The sequence below is a fragment of the Homarus americanus genome, unplaced genomic scaffold (assembly GCF_018991925.1).
Source record: "Homarus americanus isolate GMGI-L3 unplaced genomic scaffold, GMGI_Hamer_2.0 scaffold22250, whole genome shotgun sequence".
Taxonomy (NCBI): domain Eukaryota; kingdom Metazoa; phylum Arthropoda; class Malacostraca; order Decapoda; family Nephropidae; genus Homarus; species Homarus americanus.
This window is the reverse complement of record NW_024741189.1, coordinates 1668514-1695864: the sequence shown is the minus strand read 5'-3', so window position 1 is coordinate 1695864 and position 27351 is coordinate 1668514. Positions and strand designations below refer to the sequence as shown.

The following is a 27351-nucleotide window of genomic DNA, read 5'->3' as shown; positions in this document are numbered from 1 at the left end:
CCAATTCGTCTATCAAGGGACTGAACGGGTTGGTACACTTAGCTGTTGTTGTCGTTGTTGTCGTATCCTTGGTGTACTTCTTCACCACCAGCTTCGTCTTCCCACTACTCACAACTTTCCACTTGCTTGAGTTTTCGTCAGACACTGGCTTTACTCGTCCAGCCTCCCCTTTTAACTTCGCCCAAGCCTCAGATCTGATACTCCTACTCGCGTTTTTAGTTTCGACTTTGACCTCGCGTGCAACCAGCCTCTGTAACTACAGTATGAATGTATAATTATAAGCTGTGTCAGGCGATCTCTCTCTCTCTCTCTCTCTCTCTCTCTCTCTCTCTCTTTCACCTACATCTCATATCTCATCGAGATTTTAAGGAAGGTACACAGACTCCCCTTTGGTTGGTGATTGCAGGTTTATCAGTGCCCAGGTGGTGCTGATAAGACAAGCAGCTCCTCTAATACAGTATATAGAGGCAGAGTGACTGACAAACCTCGTTTATTCAGTCCCTGCGCAGACACCATGGCTGTGAGTGCTATACCTGCCCCACCTCCCCTGCCCTCTCTCTCTCTCAGACTTTTGCCCCTGAGTCCTTATCTGTCAGTCTCTTGCACCGTTTGTGTGTGGCTAATATTTGTACAGACGTTCTGAAGATGCCTTCAGGATGTGAGGAGGCTGGAACAAAGGCAGGGGACAAGCCTCGCCCCCTCGAGATCACTCTAGTGAGTGAGGAGAAATAGAAGCGGTACCGTTCTAGCCTCGCAAGCGAGATGTCACGGGTTCGATTCCCGGGACGGTGGAAGTTGTTTGGACTTACTACCTAGCCCTCATTAGTTCCTGTTCACCTAGCAGTAAAGTAGGTACCTGTTGTAAGTCGAAAGTTGCGAATTCGTATTCAGGGACAAGTTTTTGGAGCTTCCAATAACTTGAGGACATAAAACACTGACTCTTCAGGCTTCTACGCCCCTGACTCTTCAGGCTTCTACGCCCTTAACTCATGAGACATAAAGGCAAGCATGAACTTAGCATGCTTCCCTGTTGGGCGCTGTACGCTTCTGCGCTTCACCTTACACTCGCCCAATAAAAAAAAAAAAGGGAGGTTATTAAGCAGGCCAAAAACTTAGCAAGGAGCGAGGTATCTCGGGGTGTACTCATTCACCCAGATCGCACGGTAATGCAGAGGGAACAGCACAGGAAGCTCCTCCTGGACTTGAAGCAGTGAAGGGAGGAATCGAGGAGTACACCCGTCCTCGCTCGTAGTGCCCCTTGAGATGCTTATACACCTTAATTAGGTCGCCCCGTGCCCGTCTGTAGTATAAGTTAGGCAGGTTCAGGCGCTTTCAATCTCTCAGGGTAGTTGAGGTGCCGAAGTGCAGGCACCAGTCTGGTGGCCCTCCTTTGAACATTTTCAACCAACTGACAGTCCCTAACATATCTCGGGGACCAGACAGGGTGACAGTACTCCAGATGGGGAAGCACTTCACTCTTGAAGATCGTTATGAGGGACGGACCGTCTAGATGTCTGAACGACCTTCTTATAAGACCCAATAATTTATTTGCCTGATTTACCTTCTTCTCGCAATGGCCCGAGAACTTCAGCTCATTGTCAACATACACACCTACGTCCTTTTCACATTCAGTCTCAAATAGTGCAGTTTCTTCACCCAGTTGGGACATATGATACGCCTCCTTACCGTTGGTACGCCCCAGGTGCATCCTCTGTGTGTTATTAGTTTCTCCCAGTTATTCACGTATGCTTCTTTGGACATGTTTCTTAGTTGTTCGTGTATGGTGTGATATTGTCTTCTGTATTCTGGCGTCCATCCTTGTTCTACGATTAATTTGAATAAATTACTGAATTGTGTCTGTAGGATTCTTGATTGATGCGAGTATTGAGGGTGTGGTAATGTACGGTAAGTGGTCTTGGGTAAGTAGTGTTCCATTGCTTGGCTCACGTTTCCGTACCATATCTCTAGTGTGTTGTCTATTTGGGAAGTGTGTTTGTTGCTTAGTTGGGTGATTTGGTGATTGTTTAACTGCTTTTGGAATTCCTCCCAGTTGGACCAGCTGTAGCTGTATCTCATCCTGGCCGGGATCTGTATTGGCGACGTGGAGACCGTGGCTACGATAGGGAGATGGTCACTGGTGGTTATTGGGCCGGGTTCCATTTGCAGGTTAAGATGGTGATGCTGGTTTGTTAGTACTATGTCTTGATGTCCGATGTGACCTGCTCTGATGTATGAGGGGAATTCCGGGCCAAGGTGTATTGCTTTGCCGTGATTCAATAATGTGTACCCCGGCCGGACCCCATGTATTGTTTGTACAGCGAGTGTTAACCAAGTTGCTTGTAGTGGGTGGGAGGGTACAGTAAGTTGCTTGTAGTGGGTGGGAGGGTACAGTAAGTTGCTTGTAGTGGGTGGGAGGGTACAGTAAGTTGCTTGTAGTGGGTGGGAGGGTACAGTAAGTTGCTTGTAGTGGGTGGGAGGGTACAGTAAGTTGCTTGTGGTGGGTGGGAGGTACAGTAAGTTGCTTGTGGTGGGTGGGAGGGATTGTAAGTTGCTTGTAGTGGTGGGAGGTACAGTAAGTTGCTTGTAGTGGGTGGGAGAATGATAGTTGCTTGTAGTGGGTGGGAGGTGCAGTAAGTTGCTTGTAGTGGGTGGGAGGTACAGTAAGTTGCATGGTGGAATTGGGAAGGGTACAGTAAGTTGTAATGGGGTGGGAGGGTACAGTAAGTTGCTTGTAGTGGGTGGGAGGTACAGTAAGTTGCGTTTAGTGGGTGGGAGGTACAGTAAGTTGCTTGTAGTGGGTGGGAGGGTACAGTAAGTTGCTTGTGGTGGGTGGAGGAATACAGAGTTGCTTGTAGTGGGTGGGAGGGACGATAAGTTGCTTGTAGTGGGTGGGAGGTACAGTAAGTTGCCTGTAATGGGTGGGAGGGTACAGTAAGTTGCTTGTGAGTGGGTGGAAGGATACCAGTAGTTGCGTTTAGTGGGTGGGAGGGTACAGTAAGTTTGCTTGTAGTGGGTGGAGGTACAGTAGTTGCTTGTGGGTGGGAGGTGATAGTTGCTTGTAGTGGGTGGGAGGGTACAGTAAGTTGCGTTTAGTGGGTGGGAGGGTACAGTAAGTTGCTTGTAGTGGGTGGGAGAAGTTGCTTGTAATGGGTGGAGGGTGATAAGTTGCTTGTAGTGGGTGGGAGGTACAGTAAGTTGCTTGTAGTGGGTGGGAGGGTACAGTAAGTTTCTTGTAGTGGGTGGGAGGGTACAGTAAGTTGCTTGTAATGGGTGGGAGGGTACAGTAAGTTGCTTTAGTGGGTGGGAGGGTACAGTAAGTTGCTTGTAGTGGGTGGGAGGGTACAGTAAGTTGCGTTTTAGTGGGTGGGAGGGTACAGTAAGTTGCTTGTAGTGGGTGGGAAAGATGGTAAGTTGTTTGTAGTGGTGGGAGGGTACAGTAAGTTGCTTGTAGTGGGTGGGAGGGTACAGTAGTTGCTTGTAATGGGTGGGAGGGACAGTAAGTTGCTTGTAATGGGTGGGAAGGTACAGTAAGTTGCTTGTAGTGGGTGGGAAGGTACAGTAGTTGCTTGTAATGGGTGGAGAGGTACTGTAAGTTGCTTGTAGTGGGTGGGAGGAATAGGCGATGGTGGTGGGAAGTACAGTAAGTTGCTTGTAGTGGGTGGAGGGACTAGTAAGTTGCTTGTAGTGGGTGGGAGGTACAGTAAGTTGCTTGTAATGGGTGGGAGGATCAGTAAGTTGCTTGTAGTGGGAAGGGTATAGTTGCGTTTAGTGGGTGGAGGGTACAGTAAGTTGCTTGTATGGGTGGGAGGGCAGTAAGTTGCTTGTAGTGGGTGGGAGGTACAGTAAGTTGCTGTAGTGGGTGGGAGGGAACAGTAAGTTGCTTGTAGTGGGTGGGAGGTACAGTAAGTTGCCTGTAGTGGGTGGGAGGGTACAGTAAGTTGCTTGTAGTGGGTGGGAGGGTACAGTAAGTTGCTTGTAGTGGGTGGGAGGTGCAGTAAGTTGCTTGTAGTGGGTGGGAGGTACAGTAAGTTGCTTTGTATGGGTTGGGAGGGTACAGTAAGTTGCTTGTAGTGGGTGGAGGGTACAGTAAGTTGCTTGTAGTGGGTGGGAGGGTACAGTAAGTTGCTTGTAGTGGGTGGGAGGGTACAGTAAGTTGCTTTGTAATGGGTGGGAGGGTACAGTAAGTTGCTTGTAGTGGGTGGGAGGGTACAGTAAGTTGCTTGTAATGGGTGGGAGGGTACAGTAAGTTGCTTGTAGTGGGTGGGAGGTGCAGTAAGTTGCTTGTAGTGGGTGGGAGGTACATAGTTGTTTTAGTGGTGAGAGGTGGTTGCTTGTAGTGGGTGGGAGGGTACAGTAAGTTGCTTGTAGTGGGTGGGAGGGTACAGTAAGTTGTCTTGTAGTGGGTGGGAGGGTACAGTAAGTTGCTTGTAATGGGTGGGAGGGTACAGTAAGTTGCTTTGTAGTTGGGAGGGTACAGTAAGTTGCTTGTAGTGGGTGGGAGGGTACAGTAAGTTGCTTGTAATGGGTGGGAGGGTACAGTAAGTTGCTTGTGGGTGGGAGAGACAAGTTGCTTTAGTGGGTGGGAGGTACAGTAAGTTGGTTTAGTGGGTGGGAGGTGCAGTGTAAGTTGCTTGTAGTGGTGGGGAGGGTACAGTAAGTGCCTGTAATGGGTGGGAGGGTACAGTGGTTGCTTAATGGGTGGGAGGTGCAGTAAGTTGTTTGTAGTGGGTGGGAGGTACAGTAAGTTGCTTGTAGTGGGTGGGAGGGGCTGGTGCATTTGCTTGAGTGGGTGGGAGGGTACAGTAAGTTGCTTGTAGTGGGTGGAAGGTACAGTAAGTTGCTTGTAGTGGGTGGGAGGGTACAGTAAGTTGCTTGTAGTTGGTTGGGAGGTACAGTAAGTTGCGTTTAGTGGGTGGGAGGGCACAGTAATTTGCTGTATGGTGGTGGGAGGTACAGTAAGTTGCTTGTAGTGGGTGGAGGGCCAGTAATTTGCTTAGTGGGTGGGAAGGTACAGTAAGTTGTGGTGGGTGAGGGAAGTTTTGTGGGTGCATGAGTGGGTGGGAGGGTACAGTAAGTTGCTTGTAGTGGGTGGGAGGTGATGTAAGTTGCTTGTAGTGGGTGGGAGGGTACAGTAAGTTGCTTGTAGTGGTGGGAGAGAGAGTATTGTAAGTTGCTTGTAGTGGGTGGGAGGTGGCAATTGCTTGTAGTGGGTGGGGGGTACAGTGGGTTGCTTTAGTGGTGGAGGATTGGTAGTGGGAGAGTTTCAGTAAGTTGTAGTGGGTGGGAGGGTACAGTAAGTTGCTTGTAATGGGTGGAAGGGTACAGTAATTTAGGTTAGATTAGGTTGCATTTGATTTGCCTTGGTTTGGTTTGGTTAGGTCATGTTAAGTTAGGGTTATTATATAGGACTAACCCGCGGCAAATGATTGAAAACATTTATAAAAACGCCGGATTTTCATTGTTATAGTGAACACTGTAGTTTAAATATTGTTAAACAACGGTTATTTTTAAAATAAACGCTTCATTTGTGGTTATGAAGAACAGACCTAACCAACCATTAAAAACAAACCTACCAAACAAACCTACCTAACCTTACCTAACTTCCCCGGTATATTAAACAGAAAGAACTTTCTACAATATGGTGAAATTTGAGGCATTTTCTGGACGTGAGATGATGCGGCTGCATCGGCGCTATGCAGCCCTGGCGGGTTAGTCCTATATATTAACCTAAGTTAGGCGAGGTAAAGTTAGGTTAGGTCAGGTCAAGATTAGGTTAGGTCAGTTCAAAGTTAGGTCATGTTAGTTTAGGTCATTTCAAAGTTAGGTTAGGTCGGTCAGATGGGTTGAAGTGTTTAATCTAGTTAGTGGTAACGTTATCAGTGTTATCAGCATGGTGTTGTTGTTATGACTCTAGTGTTGAGAGACCTACCAATAATCTTGTTAACCTTTTACCTTGATGATAAGTATTTGTTGTTGATCGTCTTTTGTTATGATGAGTGTATATGGTCTCTCTCTCTCTCTCTCTCTCTCTCTCTCTCTCTCTCTCTCTCTCTCTCTCTCTCTCTCAACACCCTCCTCCCGCAGGACTCGTCATGGGAGAAGAAAGTGCTCCTGATCGATCCCTCACTGGTGTTCCGACCGGAGGAGGTGGTGAAGAAATCTGGATGGGGATTCCGACACTTCCAGAGCTCAGACGACCCTAAGTTCGAAATGGTGAAGGAAACGTATATGAAGATGCATACTGAACAGTGCGTGGATTATGTGAAGAGGAAGGTGAGACTGTAAGAGGAGGAAGATGGGGAGGAGGAGTAGGAAGAAGAAGAGGAAATGGGAAAGAATGAAGATTATAGCCAAACACAGAAAGATTATAGCCAAACATAGTATAAACACAGACATTATATAGCCAAACATAAAGGACATTTTTATATCTCAGTTTATCAATATTTAACCGTGAAAAATGCTTCTGTAAGAAATGCTAGTAACAAAAAATTATATGCCCACAGACAGGCAAACTTAGACATACAGACAGACAATTAAAGTGTTTTCTCTCCACCAGCACAACTACTGGGGTAAGTTTGACAAGTTCGAGGCTACAGTGTTGGGCCTGGAGAAACTGAACAACTTGATTGATAAGAGTGATCCAGATGTGGATATCCCCAATATTGTTCACGCCTTCCAGACCGCTGAACGCATCCGTCAGGCTCACCCGAAGAATTGGTTCCATCTAACTGGTCTTATCCATGACTTAGGCAAGGTGAGAGGGAGAGGAAGAGGGGAGGGGAAGGGAGGAGAGGAGAAGAGGCAGAAAGAAAGGGAGGAGGGAGGAGAATGAGAGAGGGAAGGAGGAAGAGAGAATGAGAGAGCAGAGAAGGGTGAATAAGAGCGGAAAGGGTGGAAGAGGGAGAGAGACAGGGGGAAAGAGAGAGAGAGTTAGAAAGGTTCGAGGAAAGAAGAGAGAGAGAATTTAAAGTTACCCAGTCTCAGACTGAATTCCACTCTGACCCCCTGTAACCCCGTGTGGCCCAATTTGACCCCCTCTGTAACCCATGTGTTATTTGACCCCTGTGACCTCGTATGAACCAATTTGATGCCTGTAATATTTAACTCTTTGTGACTCACTTGACCCCCTCTGTAACCCTGTGTAGCCAATTTGACCCCTCTATAACCCATGCCATAATTTGCCCTCTGTGCATGTATTTGACCCCTGTGACCTCACATGTGAACCAATTTGATGCCTGTAATCTAATTTAACTCTTGTGACTCACTTGACCCCTTCTGCTAACCCTGTGTGGCCAATTTGACCCTCTGTAACCCCGTAGTGACCCCAGAGCCCGTGTGACCTCTGAACAGGTGATGGTGTTCTACGGAGAGCCACAGTGGTCAACAGTAAACGACACATTCCCATGAGGTTGTGAGTTTGGGGAGTCGATAGTCTACCGTCACACTACCTTCCACGACAATCCTGACCATCACAACCCCAAGTTTAAGTTCGTGTGATTTATGATGTTATTTAAGTGTGTGTGATTTATGATGTTATTTAAGTTCGTGTGATTTATGATGTTATTTAAGTGTGTGTGGTTTATGATGTTATTTAAGTGTGGGTGATTTATGTTGTTATTTAAGTGTGTGTGATTTATGATGTTACTTAAGTGTGTGTGATTTATGATGTTATTTAAGTGTGTGTGATTTATGATGTTACTTAAGTGTGTGTGATTTATGATGTTATTTAAGTGTGTGTGATTTATGATGTTACTTAAGTGTGTGTGATTTATGATGTTATTTAAGTGTGTGTGATTTATGATGTTACTTAAGTGTGTGTGATTTATGATGTTATTTAAGTGTGTGTGATTTATGATGTTACTTAAGTGTGTGTGATTTATGATGTTATTTAAGTGTGTGTGATTTATGATGTTATTTAAGTGTGTGTGATTTATGATGTTATTTAAGTGTGTGTGTGATTTATGATGTTATTTAAGTGCGTGTGATTTATGATGTTATTTAAGTGTGTGTGATTTATGATGTTATTTAAATGTGTTATTTATGATGTTGTTTATTTAAGTGTGTGTGATTTATGGTGGTGTGTATTTAAGTCTGTGATTTATGATGTTATTTAAGTGTGGGTGATTTATGTTGTCGTTGTCGTTAATTATTTAAGTGTGTGTGATTTTCGTTGTAAGTTATTTAAGTGTGGTGTAATGGTCAGCATGTTCGCCTCACTTTTACTTTTATCCTCTTCGCCACTGATCGGCTTGTTAGCAGGCGATCGGTCACGTCTCTTTTCCTTTATATTCTTCACCGAAAGTTACGTTTCCTGCTTGCATCGGGCGTCGGTCACGTCTCTATGCGCGGGTTCGATTGCGGGCAGGATGAAACTATGGGCAACTTTCTTTACGCCATTTGCCTCTGTCTACCCAGCAGTAATTGGGGACCTGGATGTTAATCGATTTGCGGATCGTGTTCCGGGGTAATGGTTAGCCAGTGTAGTTGGCGAGTTGTCCGGGACTATTCCTTGACACTGAGTCATGCAGCTCGTTAACTTAGTGTGTGGTTGTTGTGTTGATGACAGCTTCTACACTTTAAACAAATTCTCGCCTAGGTGGCCCTCTGACCCGGCCATCTGCGTTACTAGAGAGGCAACCATTATTTATTTATTTAGTTATTTAAGTGTGTGTGATTTATGTTGTTTATTTAACCCTTTTGCCACGTTATTTATTTTCAGTGTGGTTCTCAAAATTCGTCGATTCTTCAGCAAAAAATGAAAGCGTTTAGATGTAATTTTCTCGTACATTTTATCAGGGTCATGTACAGTATGTATGTTTTAATGTCTAGCCTGTAAATTGATTAATAAATACGTACATTCAATAACAGAGGAACAGTAAATAGGACAAAAAATAAATAATTAATAGGCATTTATTGGATCTTGTGTTGATGATTCAAAAATAGAATTGCTCAGACCTGCTGCCCTGCAGTAATAACATGTCAACAGACTTCCTGGTGACGCTTCAGCCCCTGATTCCTTATACCTCATGGTTGTCGCTGTTGGGGAGGAGGGTGGGGGTATGTACAGACTCTGTACAGATTTACTCAGCCTTAAGCCCACCGCATGATAAGAGGACTCAGAACACGACTAACTTTAATGTCTACTACGCAAACAGTAGAAGTATGAGAAACAAAATGGATGATATTAGGGCCTTGGTATGTACCAAAAAAATCGATATAATAGCATTCACTGAAACATGGATCAACCTACACTCACCTTGAGTTACCTGTGAATACCAATTTAGGTTACAAGTATTGATGATGAACTAGGAAGACCAGAAGGAGGTGGAGTAGCAATCTATGTCGGGATAATCTGAAGTGTGAAATAAATAAAACAAAACTGAGTGGAATACAGAAACAATTTGGATACAAATTAATCGTCGGTGAGGGAAAAATTAATCAGAGAATATATGACCTCCCAATCTTGATAGAGTCAATGAGTGACTTATCTGGGATGTAATCTTGGGACTTCCATACACAACAAAGTCTGTATAGTAGGCGACTTTAACTGGCGAAATAGATGGACTGACCTTTCAGACTACTCAGAATCAAGTTTTCTCGAAAATTTGCAGGACTGTTTCCTAAGTCAACATATAACTTGAACCCACCTGAAGATATATACTCGTTCTGTCGGAGAAAAACCTCATTAGTAATGTCGAGGTAGGGAGCGAACTTGTAGCGATCACAAAGAAATTAGATTCCAGTTAGATTTTCAGGGACAAGCGAAAGGAAAATTCCACTAAAGTCCCAAATTTCAGAAGGGCAAACTTTGACAGTTTAAAGAGGCAGCTGAGGGAGTGTCGGCTGGGCAGGGAGTGAGCTACATGACCTCTCATGAGGTGACCTCACACAATGTGCAGGCGACCTCACCGTACCAGGAGACCTGGTGGTTGAATTGACCTGATGTGAGATCTGAGATTGCAGGTTCCGACAAATTTAAATTATAGGTTATAACAATACTACAAAGGCAAAACATACCCATGCAAAAAACTCAGATCAGACCACAATAACCCCTAAGTGGATTAATAATTATTTAAAGAACATCATTGGCCAAAGGAGAGGCTATAGGTAGAAGGATAAATGGTACTTGAGAATTACCTCGGGATTATTTATAAGGTGTTAATGAGTAGGGTTAAAACCGAGACAAGGAAAGCCAGAGGAATAATGGGGTGATGGGATAACCGAGGAGGCGAACAAACCCAAAGGTTCACAAATGTATCAAACTAAAAAGATTGGACCAATACAGTCAGATACCGGCGAGCTAAGTGATAGCGATGGAGAAATAAAACGTAAATACAGATAAATATTTTTCAACGAGTTTTCACCACGAAATTAAACCTTATGATGCCAGGCACCGACTCTATCAGAGATGGTGAAAGAAGAAACAAATTAAGTGAGATAGTAGTGACCATAAGTAACAATGTTAGTTATGATAGACAAACTAAAGCCTAATAAGTCACCTGGTCCCGATGGATATTGCCAGAGTATTAAAGGAGGAATGTGAGAGAAGCAGTATGCCCATACATAGCAAAGTTGTTTAACATGTCATACAAAACAGGTGTATTGCCAGAATCCTGGAGGGATAGCGAATGTAATACCGATTTTCAAGAAGGGATGAATCACTATCCTCTAACTACGTAAGTCTAACATCAATAGTGAGCAAATTAAAAGGCAGTAGAACTTGACTCTATTGAAAATCTGCCTGGAGAAAGCAACGATTGATCAATAGTTAACATGGCTTCACAATGAAGACGTTCATATCTAACTAATCTATGCCCAATGACACTGCATCAGTTTGAATCGCTGGGCGAAACAATTATGATGTGGTATATCTCGACTTTAGCAAACCTTGACAGAGTCCCCACGAAAGACTAATTAGAAAGGTGAAGCTCTGTGGCATCAAGGTGACATCATAAATGGATTAAGGCGATAGGGCGTGGTTACAGGACAGGAAACAAGCGGTGAGCATTATGCGTCACTCAATCACATTGGAGCAACTACTGGTGGGTTAAGCGAGAGCTCAATGCTTGGACCATTATTGTTTAGTATACATATAAACGACATAGATATCGACATGAATGTCGACTTGGGCACTTAACAAAAGTAAATTTGCTGATGACACTAAATAAGAACGTATTAAATCTGAGACTCCGCAAAACTACAGGAAGATCAATAAATTTTTTTTTGAATGGTCTGAAAAATGGCAGATGAAGAGTGCTAGCACGTGGACGATGTAAAATGCCAGTATAGGAGATGTAAACAGAGCCAGTTGCAGATGAACAACGATGCCATTGAGAAATCCTACAGAAAAGAGATTTAGAGTAATGATAGGAAAGTCGAACCTTAAGCCAAATATTAGTAATATTATTTTAACGTAAGCAAACTATCACAAAGTGCTTGGGTTCATACAAAGGTGTTAGTTACCAAGACTAGCGAGGTCATCCTAAAACTGTATCTTAAGCTTGTGAGGACCACACCTGGATTCGCCAGTTCAGTTCTGGTCACCCATTATTACAGAATGGATATAGAATCATGGAAAGAATTCAGAGAATGACAAGACTAAATCCGGGCGGCAGGAACCTTAGGTACAGAGACGGGTTAAAAGCATCTTAATTTACCTCCCTCAGAGAGCGTGAAGCGAGCCTGATAGAGGTGTTATAAATGGAAGTCAGGGGGGTAAACAAAGGGACGTACAAAAAGTATGACCTATCCAGCCAGGAGGCGAACTTCGTAACAATGGTTTGGATTATACTAGAATTTGGAATTTAGGCACCAAAATAGAGTATACCGGTTTGGGAAACAGAGTAGTGGATGAATGGAACAAGTATATATCATCTTCTTTCAGTCGCTGGATAGCTTCAAACATAGGTTGGATGTATATGAGCAATAGAGGGTTGGGTGTAAACAGGACTGCAGTGGTTGGGTGTAAACGGGACTGCCCAGTATGGGCCAATAGGCCCGCTGCAGTTTCCTCCATTTTTATGTTGTTACATCCACCTTCGCTTAACGTTGTGGTTACGTTCTTGTAAAACACAACTTTAATGGAATCAATTTTCCCCGTAAGAAATAAATAAAATACGGGAGTTACGTTCCCCAGCCTCCCTTTGCCCCATAAAATACATTACATATACATAAATTCAATGGAATTTTTATAGAAAATATATATTATACGTCCAAAAAGATAAATAAACTATATTAATGTTTAATAAATAAGATAATACAATCATTTTGTATTGTATTCACTGATAGAAGCTAACAAAACTGGGGAGAAAACTCTTGGGGAGGCTGTGACGCTCCGAAAAGAGACCGTAGTGCGCCAAGATAAGATAGGTCCCTTTAAAAGCCCCTATCTGCTGTCTGCTTACCTCGGCTACTATGACTAGTGTCACTCACCGGGCTCCCACACTTAGTTTCTTCCTGCCTGGGATGACTTCCTTTATAATCACATCTACTAGTTGTAGTCTAAGTGAATTGAGATGTGTGAGTGATCATGCCCTTGTGGCAGACTAATATTATTTAAAGGAATCACTTAGTTGCCCTGCCAGTCTTATCCTCACTGGCACCCTCGTCCATCCAGTGTTGCCGTCCAAGACAGTTTGACTTGTTTTCTGTGTTTTTCAGTTCTCTTCAACGAGTTGTTGGTATCTCTATGTGCTGTCACTATGTACACTGTATCTCCCTATGAATGGTGGATCATATGCACACTCACAGTCTTTTAGAAAACACAGAAAAAAGAAATCATCATTACTGTCTTTCATCATCACTATTTTTCACTGTCTGTACAAACACTTTTCTTGGACTTTTTATTAACTATACATTGTACAAATAATATATTGTACAAATTATATAATGTACATGTAATATATTGCACATGTTATATATTGTACAAGTAATATAATGTACAAATAATATATCCTGTAATGTACATGTAATATATAATATATATTTAGTAATATAATGTACAAATAATATATCCTGTAATGTACATGTAATATATTTCTGTTATATATTGTACAAGTAATATAATGTACAAATAATATATCCTGTAATGTACATGTAATATATTGCACATGTTATATATTGTACAAGTAATATAATGTACAAATAATATATCCTGTAATGTACATGTAATATATTGCACATGTTATATATTGTACAAGTAATATAATGTACAAATAATATCTGTAGTGTACATGTAATATATTGCACATTTTATATATTGTACAAGTAATATATTGTACAAATAATATAATGTACATGTATATTGCACATGTAATATATTGTACAAGTAATATAATGTACAAATAATATAATGTACATGTACTTCATCTCCACAGTACTAAATATGGCATGTACGAACCCAACTGTGGCCTGAAGAATGTGTACATCTCGTGGGGCCATGATGAGTACATGTACCAAGTATTGAAGCACAATAAGTGTACATTGCCTAGGGAAGGTCTCTTTATGATCAGGTGTGTGTGTGTACGTGTTTTTGTCATGGGAGAGTGAGACACAGTGAGAGATATTGGATGAAAGTGAGGAATATTGGATGAGAGGGTGAGAGATATTGGATGAGAGGGTGAGAGACATTGGATGACAGAGGGTGAGATATTGGATGAGGGAGGGTGAGATATTGGATGAGAGGGTGAGAGACATTGGATGAGAGAGGGGTGAGATATTGGATGAGAGGTGAGATATTGGATGAGAATATTGGATGAGAGGGGTGAGATATTGGATGAGAGGGTGAGAGACATTGGATGAGAGAGGGGGAATATTGGATGAGAGGGTGAGATATTGGATGAGAGGGGTGAGATATTGGATGAGAGGGTGAGAGATATTGGATGAGAGAGGGTGAGATATTGGATGAGAGTGAGAGAGACATTGGATGAGAGAGGGTGAGATATTGGATGAGAGAGGGTGAGATATTGGATGAGAGGGTGAGAGATATTGGATGAGAGAGGGTGAGATATTGGATGAGAGGGTGAGAGACATTGGATGAGAGGGGTGAGATATTGGATGAGAGAGGGTGAGATATTGGATGAGAGGGTGAGAGATGGATGAGAGAGGGTGAGATATTGGATGAGGGTGAGAGATATTGGATGAGGGTGAGATATTGGATGAGAGAGGGTGAGAGACATTGGATGAGAGAGGGTGAGATATTGGATGAGAGGGAGAGATGGTGATGAAAGTGGGGATATTGATGAGAGGGTGAGAGATATTGGATGAAAGTGAGGATATTGGATGAGAGGGTGAGAGATATTGGATGAAAGTGAGGATATTGGATGAGGGTGAGAGACATTGGATGAGAGGGTGAGATATTGGATGAGAGGGTGAGAGACATTGGATGAGAGGGTGAGATATTGGATGAGAGGGTGAGATATTGGATGAGAGGGTGAGAGATATTGGGTGGAGAGGGTGAGAGACATTGGATGAGAGAGGGTGAGATATTGGATGAGAGGGTAGAGATATTGGATGAGAGAGGGTGAGATATTGGATGAGAGGGTGAGAGATTGGATGAGAGAGGGTGAGATATTGGATGAGAGAGGGTGAGAGACAATGGATGAGAGAGGGTGATATTGATGAGAGGGTGGATGCGTCCTGCCTAGAAGGAGAGTTGGCAGTGAATGGTTGTCGGCGGCAGTTGGTGTTAACGCATCGCCTTGACAGATATTGCAAGTCAATATCAGTCCTATCTTATTGACAACTGGGACAATCTCTATGGCAGAAGGGACCTTTATGCTAGGGATGGGGTGTACCTGTCTAGGATGGAGTAGCACCCTGGCTGGGGGTTTTAGAGGGGCAGTTCAAAAGATATCGAAGTCTTTTAAACTGCTAAGAGAAACATATGGGCACGTGGGGGTGAGGAGACTGCGTGATGGTAAACAAGGCTAAAGATTACAGGGAAATAGTAAGTATAGGAATGATGACAAAACTAAATTAGACAGGAGTTTAAAAAACTAAACGCCGTAAGGGAAGGACTCCAGAACACGACCGACTTAAATGTATACTACGCCGAACAGCAGAAGTATGAGAAACAAAAATGGATGATATTAAGGCCTTGGTATGTACCGAAGAAATCGATATAATTGCATTCACTGAAACATGGATCAACCTAGACACACGGAATTACCAGTCGAATACCAAATTGCGGTTACAAACTGTTCATACCGATAGGCAGACCAGGAAAGAGGCGGAGTAGCACCTATGTTAGATAAATTGAAGTGTGAAATAAATAAGGAAATAAAAACTGAGAGGAATACAGAAACAATTTGATAGAATTAAGCCACGGTCGAAAAAAATTAATCACAGGGTAATATATCGAATTTCAATCTTGATAAAGGCCAATGAGCGACTTATCTGGGATGAAATGAGGGCTTCCATACACAACAAAAGTCTGTATAGTAGGCGACTTTAACCTTGGCCAAATAGATTGGACTGTCCTTACGGGTAACTCAGAATCAGAGGATTTTCGGAGACGATCCAGACTGTTTCCTAAGTCAACATAATATAAACGAACCCACACGGGCAATAAATATGGGCTAATACTGATTTAGTTCTGACGAACAGAGAAGAAAAACCTCATTAGCAATGTCAGAGGTAGGGAAACTAACTTGGGCAAAAACAGCTTATCACAAAGAAATTCGATTCCAGTTAGATTTTCAGGGCAGACGAAGGAAAATTCCACTAAAGTACCAGATTTCAGAAGGGCAAACTTTGTCAGTTTAAAGAGGCAGCTGAGAGAGGGGGTGTCGCGCCTGGCCGTGAACCTGACAGATGACACCGACTCTGATAACGAGAGATCTGAGATTGCCGAAATTTCCATGACAATTTAAATAGTGAGTTACTTAATGCACAAAGGCAGAACATACCATACAAAAAACTCAGATCAGACAACAATGACCCTAAATGGATAAATAATTATTTAAAAACATCACACAAAGGAAGGCTATAGGTTGAAGGATAAATCGTGGCGAAATTCACCGGACTATTATAGGTAGCTGCTGTGCAGAGTTAAAACCGAGATATGAAAGCAAAGAGGAATTATGAGGTAAGGATAGCAAGGAGGCGAAGACAAAACCCCAAAGGATTCTACCAAATGTATCAAACTAAAACACGAGAAAGATTGGACCACACGGGTCAGACCAAGTAGCCTACTGATAACGACGGAGAAAATGAGCAATAATTTGAATAAATATTTTCAGCCCAAAGCCACCACCGAAAAATTTAAACATGATACTCGAGGCACCGACTTATTCAGAGATAGTGAAGAAACAAATTAAGGGAGATAGTAGTGACTAGTAACGATGTTAGTAAGCAAATAGACAAACCAAAGCCTAATAAGTCACCTTAACCTGAAGGAGATATTTGCCAGAGTATTAAAGGAATGTAAGGAAGAGCTTAGTATGCCCCTTAGCAAAGTTGTTTAACATGTCCTAAAAACAGGTGTAGTACCAGAATCCTGGAGGATAGCGAATGTAATAACGATTTTCAAGAAGGGGGATAGATCACTATCCTCTAACTACCTTCAATCAGTCTAACATCAATAGTAGGCAAATTACTGGAAGTAATCATTTCAAACTCTATTCAAAATCACCTGGAGAAGCACAGATTGATCAATGATTCCCAGCATCGCTTCAGAAGCGGACGTTCATGTCTAACTAATCTATTAACATTCTTTTCATCAGTTTTCGAATCGGTGGACAAGGGGCACAATTATGATGTGGTATATCTCGACTTTAGCAAAGCCTTCGACAGAGTCCCCCACGAAAGACTAATTAGAAAGGTAAAAGCTCATGGCATCAAAGGTAACATCCTTAAATGGATTAGGGCGTGGTTACAGGACAGGAAACAGCGAGTGAGCATTAACGGCACTAAGTCCCATTGGAGCAACGTCACAAGTGGAGTTCCCCAAGGCTCAGTACTTGGACCATTATTATTCATTATATACATAAACGACATAGATATCGGCATAGACAGCAACATAAGTAAATTTGCTGATGACACTAAAATAGGACGTGTTATCAAATCTGACGAGGACTCGGCAAAACTACAGGAAGATCTAAAAAAATTTTTCCAATGGTCTGAAAAATGGCAGATGAAATTCAATGTCGACAAATGTAAAGTACTCAGTATAGGAGATGTAAACAGGGAAACCAGATACCAGATGAACAACGATGCCATAGAGAAATCCGACTGCGAGAGAGATTTAGGAGTAATGATAAGTAGGAACCTTAAGCCAAGTAAACAATGTGTTTTTGCTCGTAACAAGGCTAATAAAGTACTTGGGTTCATACAAAGGAGTGTTAGTTACAAGACTAGCGAGGTCATCCTAAAACTGTATCTTGCTTTGTGAGACCACACCTGGATTACGCAGTTCAGTTCTGGTCACCGTATTACAGAATGGATATAGAATCCTTGGAAAGAATTCAGAGGAGAATGACAAGACTAATCCCGGGCATTAGGAACCTTGAGTATAGAGACAGGTTAAAGCATCTTAATTTGCACTCCCTCGAGAGACGTAGAGCGAGGGGCGACCTGATAGAGGTGTATAAGTGGAAGACAGGGCTAAACAAAGGGGACATTACAAAGGTACTCAAATTATCCAACCAGGAGCGAACTCGTAACAATGGTTTTAAATTAGACAAATTTAGATTTAGGCGTGAAATAGGTAAACACTGGTTTGGAAACAGAGTAGTGGATGAATGGAACAAGTTACCAAATATCATCATTAACTCGAATACGCTGAATAGCTTCAAACATAGGTTGGATGCTCATATGAGCAATAGGGGTTGGGTGTAAACGGGACTGCCCAGTATGGGCCAATAGGCCCGCTGCAGTTTCCTCCATTCTTATGTTCTTATGAAAGTGAGGGATATTGGATGAGAGGGTGAGAGATATTGGATGAAAGTGAGGGATATTGGATGAGAGGGTGAGAGACATTGGATGAGAGAGGGTGAGATATTGGATGAGAGGGTGAGAGATATTGGATGAGAGAGGGTGAGAGACATTGGATGAGAGAGGGAGAGTTATTGGATGAGAGGGTGAGAGATATTGGATGAAAGTGAGGGATATTGGATGAGAGGGTGAGAGATATTGGATGAGAGAGGGTGAGATATTGGATGAGAGGGTGAGAGATATTGGATGAAAGTGAGGGATATTGGATGAGAGGGTGAGAGACATTGGATGAGAGAGGGTGAGATATTGGATGAGAGAGGGTGAGAGACATTGGATGAGAGAGGGTGAGATATTGGATGAGAGGGTGAGAGATATTGGATGAGAGAGGGTGAGAGACATTGGATGAGAGAGGGTGAGATATTGGATGAGCGGGTGAGAGATATTGGATGAGAGAGGGTGAGAGACATTGGATGAGAGAGGGTGAGATATTGGATGAGAGGGTGAGAGATATTGGATGAGAGAGGGTGAGATATTGGATGAGAGATGGTGAGATATTGGATGAGGGACAGGATGAGACATAGTGAGAACCAGTGGGTGAGACACATGGATGAGAGACATTGAATGAGACAGCTTAGGGTTAATATTATTAAACTTTAATAATATAAATAAAAGTCCCATAATTTCAATCAATATTTTTAAGTTATGATGTTTTGAGGTTCTGTTAAGGTATGGTGAAGTAACGTTATTAATCATAGGTGTTAGTGAAGCTCTTAATATGTTAGTTTAATAAAATACTCGAAATATAGAAATAAAAAAAATAGTCTATGTCATCCCACCAGTTCCTTCATATTTGTCAACTTTCTTTTGATGTTGTGATAATATTTTATGCTGCCACTACACAGTATATTTCCTCATCTGCTAGGTATATAATATTGACCCCAAAAGCCAGGTTCTATAATATATTCTATCCATAAATTAAATACCATAATTTAGGTTTCATATACAGTATTCTACCCATGAGTTATACCCCATGATGCAAGGCCAATATATTCTAATAAATTGATACAGTTAACACACAATACTGTACTGTACTTCATGCAACATTCTTCCACTAATGATGCAGACTGTTGCAGGTTCCACTCCTTCTACCCCTGGCATACTGGGGGTGACTACATGCACCTGTGTGACAATCGTGACCTGGAGATGCTACCTTGGATCACAGAGTTCAAGTGAGTCAGTCTAGGCATGTGTGTTTCCTTTTGTAAAGCAATTAATTCAGATTTGGAAGACTTAATTTTCTTATGTTTGTTACTATGGTGTAAGTGTAGGTCTTATATTACCAATACTGTATCAAATGTTCGTCTGTCCATTTGTTAACACCAATGGTTTCTTATCAGAATTTTTCCAACCAGTGATTCATTACCGCAAACAAATTCTGGCTTGAAAGTCTTGTACACTAATACTGACACGTTCCTTGATAAGAGAGAGGAGTTTGAAACACTACTGAAGGTACACCAACCAGATATTGTAGGAGTTGTAGAACTGTTGTACAAGAACAGAAGAATCGACCCAGAGGAATGTAAGTTCAGTATTGCTGGATATGACTCATTTACGAACCTTTCTCAAGTAACTTGCAAGAGGGGTGTGATTATCTATGCTAGGCAAGACCTTAGAGCAAGCCAGGTGAGGGTACAGGGAGAGGATGGTTTTGAAGAATCAAAGTGGTGTAAAATTAAATTAAAGGGAGGAGACTTACTTATTGTCGAGTGTATCTACAGATCCCCAAACTGGCCCACGATATAAAAGGAACTGAAGAGCCTTAATAGACAATGCAACTATGCTCAACCCTAGCCACCTCCTAATCATGGAGGACTGTTGTGTTGGTCACACAATATATATATATATTTGTGCAAGTAAATCACTGTAGTTGCGCATGATCCAGGTATATGCTGATAACCACAAGGAAGGAAGAAAACACGAAGTTCCCAAGCGCTTTCGTGTAATTCACATCTTCAGGGTGTTACGCCGTCTCTTAATTTACTTAAATATCCAGGTTCTAGGCGTAACCAAACAAAAAAGTGAAGTAAATTAAAAGAGAATACAAATAAATAAAGTAAACCATTAAGAATTTAATTGATTAAATATTAACACAATAAAGAGCCTCGTAGGCTGTCAACAAATTGATTCACCATCGAAACTTTTTAGACAAATAATACTAAACATCGAAACATCAAAAGAATAAAAATAAACCATTGGATTACGTTAACACTGCATAAACATATAAAAACTAACACTGAAATTAACTAACGTGAAACAACACTGAATTACTTGAATACAACTAAGCAAATACTGATGGACATAAATAGAGACATAAATAGGTACTCACATAGATATACCACATTGGTGGCGACAGGAACAACACAAATAAATTAAGTATAAGTAACAGGTGACGAGTGTCACTCAAAGGATGTGAACTGTATGACAGGAGGACTGAACTATCTCCATCAGTTGGTGGGTCCTATATATAAGGTTGGCTCCCGCCGGTGGGTCGTTTAACGATGCAGATGGTCGTTAGAGAACAAAGAATACTGGTTACAATACAAAATGGGTTTGAACAAATAATAACAGTTAAAACCTTAACAGCACAGGGTTAAGGTGACTAGATTATATAATAGTAAATACAACACATCATTACAGGAATAATATGGAACATGGAAGCATGTTATATAAAAACAATAGAAAAATACGACACGGTCGTAACAAGGGGTGAGTACAGTCTGTACTCACACTTGAAGATGTGAATTACACGAAAGCGCTTGGGAACTTCGTGTTTTCTTCCTTCCTTGTGGTTATCAGCATATATATTTGTATAAACAGTATATTAGTTCTTGGTTTGATAAGTGGCAGGGCTGAAGTAAACACTTTATTGGTTTTATTTTATTGTAGAAAAATATAGTTTCACAGGTACTGAGTTCAGTTGAGAGTATATTGTACCTTCTCTTCTACACTAAGGGAAGTTTCTTAGTGCACTTATATGGGAGAACACTTAAGTGAGTTGTTCACTGGGTAACAGGTGATATGATAGTCTCTCTCTCACGCACATCCTGTCAGGCCGGCGCCTTACAGGATACGGGTCAGGTTGTTGTTGTTGAGAGGCGCTGACCTCGCTCGCTCCATGGAGGAAATTTCAACTCGCCAATTGATTCATACTCATGGATGAATGACTTGGTGAATACATGGGTAATATACATTGGGTATATATTTATATAATACAAATTGCTGTTACACTTTAACTAGACCCTTGATGTTCACAAATTCTGTGTACATACTCACTAGAGAATGTTGTTCTTGCACGCCAAAATTTAGAGTTGCGAGTTGTGTCACCGTGCATAAATAATGAAAAGAAATTACGCCCTTCAAACATACTATGTAATACAGTGATATATCCGTTAGCCGGAACAATTGGTGCACAGCACTTCCGGGAATGAGAGATTTCCGGCTAACGAGACGACTCTCTCAAACTCAGAAAGAATCCCCTATTCCTGGAATTTTCCAGAATGATGCTGTAAGGGGGCTCGTTTTTACTTCATTTATTCTTCAATACTTATATACTTGCTTCATATCTATATTTTCTATTAATCTTCTTTCATTTATATTATTGTATTTTCCAGATTTTATATCTTTTCTTTCTCTCAATTTATTATCCTGCTTTAGTTATATTCTATACCATGGATTAGTCTGGAAAAACCATGTCCTTCTTACACAACACTTATTATACGTACCACTTTAGCCTGCCACCACCCAGACTTTTTTAGAATATAACATATCTCATTGAACTGTTAGGTAGCGTGCTTGCGAGCTTCTAGGCACCTGAGTTACAATAGTTATTTTCTGAGAACCAACGGCTAGAAGGAATAGAGCGGTGATACTCGTAGTTTACTAATTCAATATTTATTAGATTAAGAGTGGCGAAGATGTCAATTTAACACACTCAGCTAAAACTTGACCCTAAGGTCTTACTTTACAATTCATAAAATAGATCTTCAATTGCTTATTACATCATTAAACGACTGTTATATTATTTCTTTGACAAATAAGATGGTTATTTTACACGCTCAGATAGGTCTTACTTTTACAAGTAGCAAAATAAATCTTAAATTCTTGGTTACAACATTAAACAATCATTATATTATTTAATTGCCAATACAGATGGTTCTATGACACACTTGACAATAACCCAAATTAACATATTATTTATAACATCATGTTATTTCGGAATGAACAACATGGCACTTTTCCCTCAGTTGGTCGTACATATGAATGATGTACTCAACCCACATAACACTGGTACTACCAATATTTATGGGTTCATTACTCAACCTGGGATAACTATAATGATGTACTCAACCCACATAACACTGGTACTACCAATATTTATGGGTTCATTACTCAACCTGGGATAACTATAATGATGTACTCAACCCACATAACACTGGTACTACCAATATTTATGGATTCATTACTCAACCTGGGATAACTATAATGATGTACTCAACCCACATAACACTGGTACTACCAATATTTATGGGTTCACTACTCAACCTGGGATAACTATAATGATGTACTCAACCCACATAACACTGGTACTACCAACATTTATGGGTTCACTACTCAACCTGGGATAACTATAATGATGTACTCAACCCACATAACACTGGTACTACCAATATTTATGGGTTCACTACTCAACCTGGGATAACTATATTTCTTCTAATTATCCCCAATCATATACAACAATAATACTTTGGCCCATATAACTGTAAGGAGTGCCCCAGGGTGTCATACTGATGTCACCACAACAAACGAAAAGCGATGTTTGAGTCGGTTACAGTCCGACACACTGCGAGGGAGTTTGGGCCTAGTTCCCAGGGTGAGGACTCGCACAATTTAGTCGTGCTGAATTAACGACATCCTGCAAGACAGCCAGCTGGTATGCAACTACCGGTCCCCTGGTGACTGTCGGGTATTCAGCTAACACACACACTGTGCCTGAGATATGATGGAACAGTGTCAGAGATGTCACAAAAATTACTCAATCACAAACAATCTTTCGTCTGGCAACGACAGACGATATTTACGTTACATTAATTCTTTCTCTGAGTAGATGATAATTTCGCTGTTACAACATGTTCTGATATTTACAAAATTCACCGAGTTAAACTGACTGAATATGGTGGGCGTGGGAACATACACATAGGGTACCTGAAATATGATGGAACAGCGTCAGAGATGTGACGCTGCTCCTCGTACACGAGTTTATATACGGCTAACTGGCAACTCAGGCCTGTGTGCTACACATGCCAGAAAGGCTAATCACGCAATGACAGAAATTACATTAAACTCCGTCGCTGTACATTTAACTATGGAAATCAATGCCATGGGTCAGGTGAATTTCTTACGTCTATTTTTATAATCTAATCAGAGATTGAGATTGCCAGGAAAAAGGGAAATGGATGTCAAATGCACACACTAACAACAATGTTTTCACAAGCTCAGCAAAACTACAAACAAGGAACTATTCACGGGGATACATTAGATTTTGGAGATTATACAGTTTGACAGAATCGTTCAGGAGATTAATGACTTTCTTAAATAGACAACTGACACTAACTATACTACAAACATCAGATTCTCTGATGTTTGGGCGACATAATGATCTAATTTCAGAAGTACTTATAAACTCATGGCTATCCCCAAGGACGATATAAGGACGTGCCGCTCGTACTGGCAGACTTGACACTCACTCACTTGACAAGTTTCACTAACAATAAAGACAGTTGAAGCTTTCAACATCACTCACAAGGAATCTTGAATGTTCCATCTGTAATCAGATATATCTAAGTTGCCTTAACAGATACGACTATAGTTGCAATTTCAAATTTTGTGTTGTTACACTAAGGAATACGGAGTCTCGAGTGCACTCTAAGATTGAGGGAAAACAGAGGACTCAGGCGTCCTGAAGTGATGAGAAAACGGACGCCTCAGACAGTGGACTCAATAAAGAAGGCATAGCTACATGTTTTGTGAGCTATTGAGCGTAATATGAATCATCTGATTTTATGTTAACTAACATGTACGACCGTGGTCATTACAAAGCATTATTTCATCTCTCAAACCCAGAAAAATCACCCATTCCCGTAATTTTTCTGGGTACTGTACCGGGAAAATTTTCTCAGAATTTTCCAGAAAATGCGCTTCCCAGAAAATCATTCCCAAACTCAAAATTTTATGGAAAATTCTGAGCAAATTTTAATTATGGCTGTCAGAGAGTTCCCGCTAAGAGGGATTCTAGCTGATGGAGATATTGCTCTACCTATGAGGAAAAGTACTGTACAGTAAGGTATATCCTGGTGTCTTGGAGTGACCATTTAATATTTACCTTAATTCATAACAATGGCTTCACACCAGGGCAAGTCTTCCCAGCCTGCTATATACTGTACATGTTTCTGTGACCAAGAGGAAGTGGTGTACCAAAAACTTTATTGATAAATTCTATACAAAATAAATACATGTGTACTGTACTGTACTGTATTTACTAGAACACAGTCAAATTTGTGTCTCAATATGGGATGACCCAGTAAGTGAGGGCGACGTACAATGATCTTTATTATTTATGTCCAGTAATTGTGTACAAGACAGTTGTGTGAGGCTAAATAACATTCTTCTATAACTGAGGATTTCTGAATGTTTATTGAGTTTGAGGAAAGTATGATTTTGGGGATTGAAATCAATATTTTAAGACTCAGGGATGCTAACCAATTTTTCACCTGAGAAAATTGATTTATACTTATTCAATATACTGTACAGCACATGATATTTTTCAGGCATATAAGCCTCATATACAGTATATCAAGGTTTTACTGTAGTTCAAAGGTGTATTCACTAAATTTCTTTCTTTACAGCAAGTTTGACCTGTACACAAAAAAAGAAGAGATTCCTAATATTGAGGAGCTGCTCCCATACTATCAGTCCCTCATAGACAAGTACTGTCCAGGCAAGCTCAAGTGGTAGCTCTTGACAACACTGCAAGTAAGTAGGATTTCTCTTGAGCCTTTCTGGGTATACCTGTACTGTCTAAATGTTTATACTTGTATACCTGTACCTACAATGTCTAGGTACAGTACATTGTATACCTACATCGTCTAGGTACTTGCTGAATTAATGAAACTTGTACTGTATTATAATTTTACTCAATAAATATCCATAGATCTAATGATCTGTGTGTGTGTGTGTTAACAGACACACACACACACACACACACACACACAGACACACAATAAAGGTAATAATCTGTTTATTCCTTTTGTGTGTTAAAGGTAGATGTGTGAAAAGAACAGAAGAAGGAAATAGGAGGAGTGAGGAAAACATGTTGACGGTGCAGAGCGACGGCAGGAAGGTGTTGTGGACGGGACCAAACCTTAGCCTCATGGTTTACTTCTTCTGTGGTTCTTAAAATGTCAAGTTTATCAGTAGATATTTAGGAACACAGACTGTGTACAGAGGTGAGAAGTGTTCTGCTTTGAACAACAATAGTGAATAATTGTTGAGACATGTTAATAGTGGCGTTTGGCCTTTGTTAATGTATTAAGGTAGCAGAACATTATACTGTACTGTAGCTTCTGTAAAAACTTCTAAATATAACGACTGACTTTAATTAGCAACTGCCCTGTTTAGACATACTGTATATATCTCCGTTGGCCGGAATCCCTCAGACCCGGAACTCTCTGATTGCTGGAATTGAATTTTTTGGGGAAAATCGTTCCCAAAGCCAGAATTTTCCGGAAAATTCTGGCTTTGGGAACGATTTACCGAGGTGCACATTTTCCAGAAAATTCTGACAAAATTTTACCGGTATCCGGAAAATTATGGGGATGGGGTTTTTTATTCTGGGTTTGAGAGATGAAAATTGGGGCACTTTAAGGAAATTCCAAGACATTTTTTTCCAGTACCCAGAAAATTCCAAGGATCGGGGCTATTTTTCTGGGTTCGAGAGACGATGTAATGCACAATTTCTGGAATTTCCGAGAATATTTTTCCATTACACGGAAAATTCTGGAAAATTCCGGGGATGAGGGGTTTTTTCAGGCTTTTATGTACAGAAGCAATAGATATCTCACAAGAGTTGTCGAATTCCCACTGACTGTCCCGCCAGTCTCCGGTAATTGCCGATGATCGGTATCAGTGAACAGACAAACAGCAGGAAGGTAGACTTCCACCAGGTCACAGAAACACACTTGTGTACTGTAGTCTACTTTAATAAACAGTAATTCTCAGAGATGTAAAAGTAAGTAAATAAATGTTACTTGAGTACTACTGTACTCAAGTAACATTTTGGGGTGTTTACTTTTTAAAAAGAACTCAAATATTTTAGTCCTTTTACTCCAATACAAATGGTACAACAAAAATCACTACTTGTTACATGAAAACTAATAATATATTTTGTTATTATTTTATTAATTATTAACCATAGTAAAAGGGCTGTGTGGGTGGAGGGTGTGGTGTGGGTGGAGGGCGTGGTGTGGGTGGAGGGCGTGGTGTGGGTGGAGGGCGTGGTGTGGGTGGAGGGCGTGGTGTGGGTGGAGGGCGTGGTGTGGGTGGAGGGCGTGGTGTGGGTGGAGGGCGTGGTGTGGGTGGAGGGCGTGGTGTGGGTGGAGGGCGTGAAGGGAGGGCGGTGGGGTGGAGGGTGTGGTGTGGGTGGAGGGTGTGGTGTGGGTGGAGGCCGCGGTGTGGGTGGAGACATCACGCGGTCACATACCTAGAGGTCTCTTGAAGTAAGGTGACGTCAGGTCAGGTGACAGTGACCATGACAGCAGACTTTCCCTTTGATCTTCTTGTGTCCATTAGCACCTCGACCACCCACCTCACCTAGCCTACCCTCTTCTTCCCCCCTCCCCCATCCAACCCCCTCTCTTCTCCCCCACCTTTCCTTCAGGGCTCGGCCTTCCAGTTAGATGTCAGTTGCTCTTTGCATATACCTGTACTTTTTTTTTACCTTTATCCTCTTCACCACTCATCAGCTCGTTCGCCACTTGGGTGGTGGGTCACGTCTCTGTTACACACTGTTGGCAAGTACTGGGTATGTACCGGCTCCTGAATGTACCTGAACCTGCTCCAGTGTTGGTCAAGTCTGGTCTTGAAACAGCTCACACTCGGTGCCGTCATGACACTTTCTGGCAGATTGTTCCAAGAGTTCACAACTCTCACTCCGAAAACGTTTTCTGGACCTGCGGCTTCTTCAAACTTCAGCTGTGACCCTTTGTGGGGCCAGCTCCAGGTATGAACACTCGACTGGGTGTTCCATAATGGCATCTCTGATAATGCTCTCTAGTAATTTACACACTGTGCTGGTCAGGCTCA

At 41.5% G+C, this 27351-nt stretch overlaps 1 protein-coding gene across 1 annotated transcript; it reads left to right on the top strand.

The window, feature by feature from the left end:
* Window positions 1–427: 427 nt before the first annotated feature.
* On the top strand, window positions 428–25635 carry LOC121875719 (inositol oxygenase-like). Its single transcript, XM_042380370.1, is given in 8 exon segments — window positions 428–520; window positions 6085–6273; window positions 6557–6754; window positions 7351–7487; window positions 13377–13511; window positions 19068–19163; window positions 24897–25023; window positions 25311–25635. Coding segments are annotated over 7 exon segments (870 nt in total). The 5' UTR covers window positions 428–514; the 3' UTR covers window positions 25006–25023; window positions 25311–25635.
* The last annotated feature ends 1716 nt before the right edge of the window (window positions 25636–27351 follow it).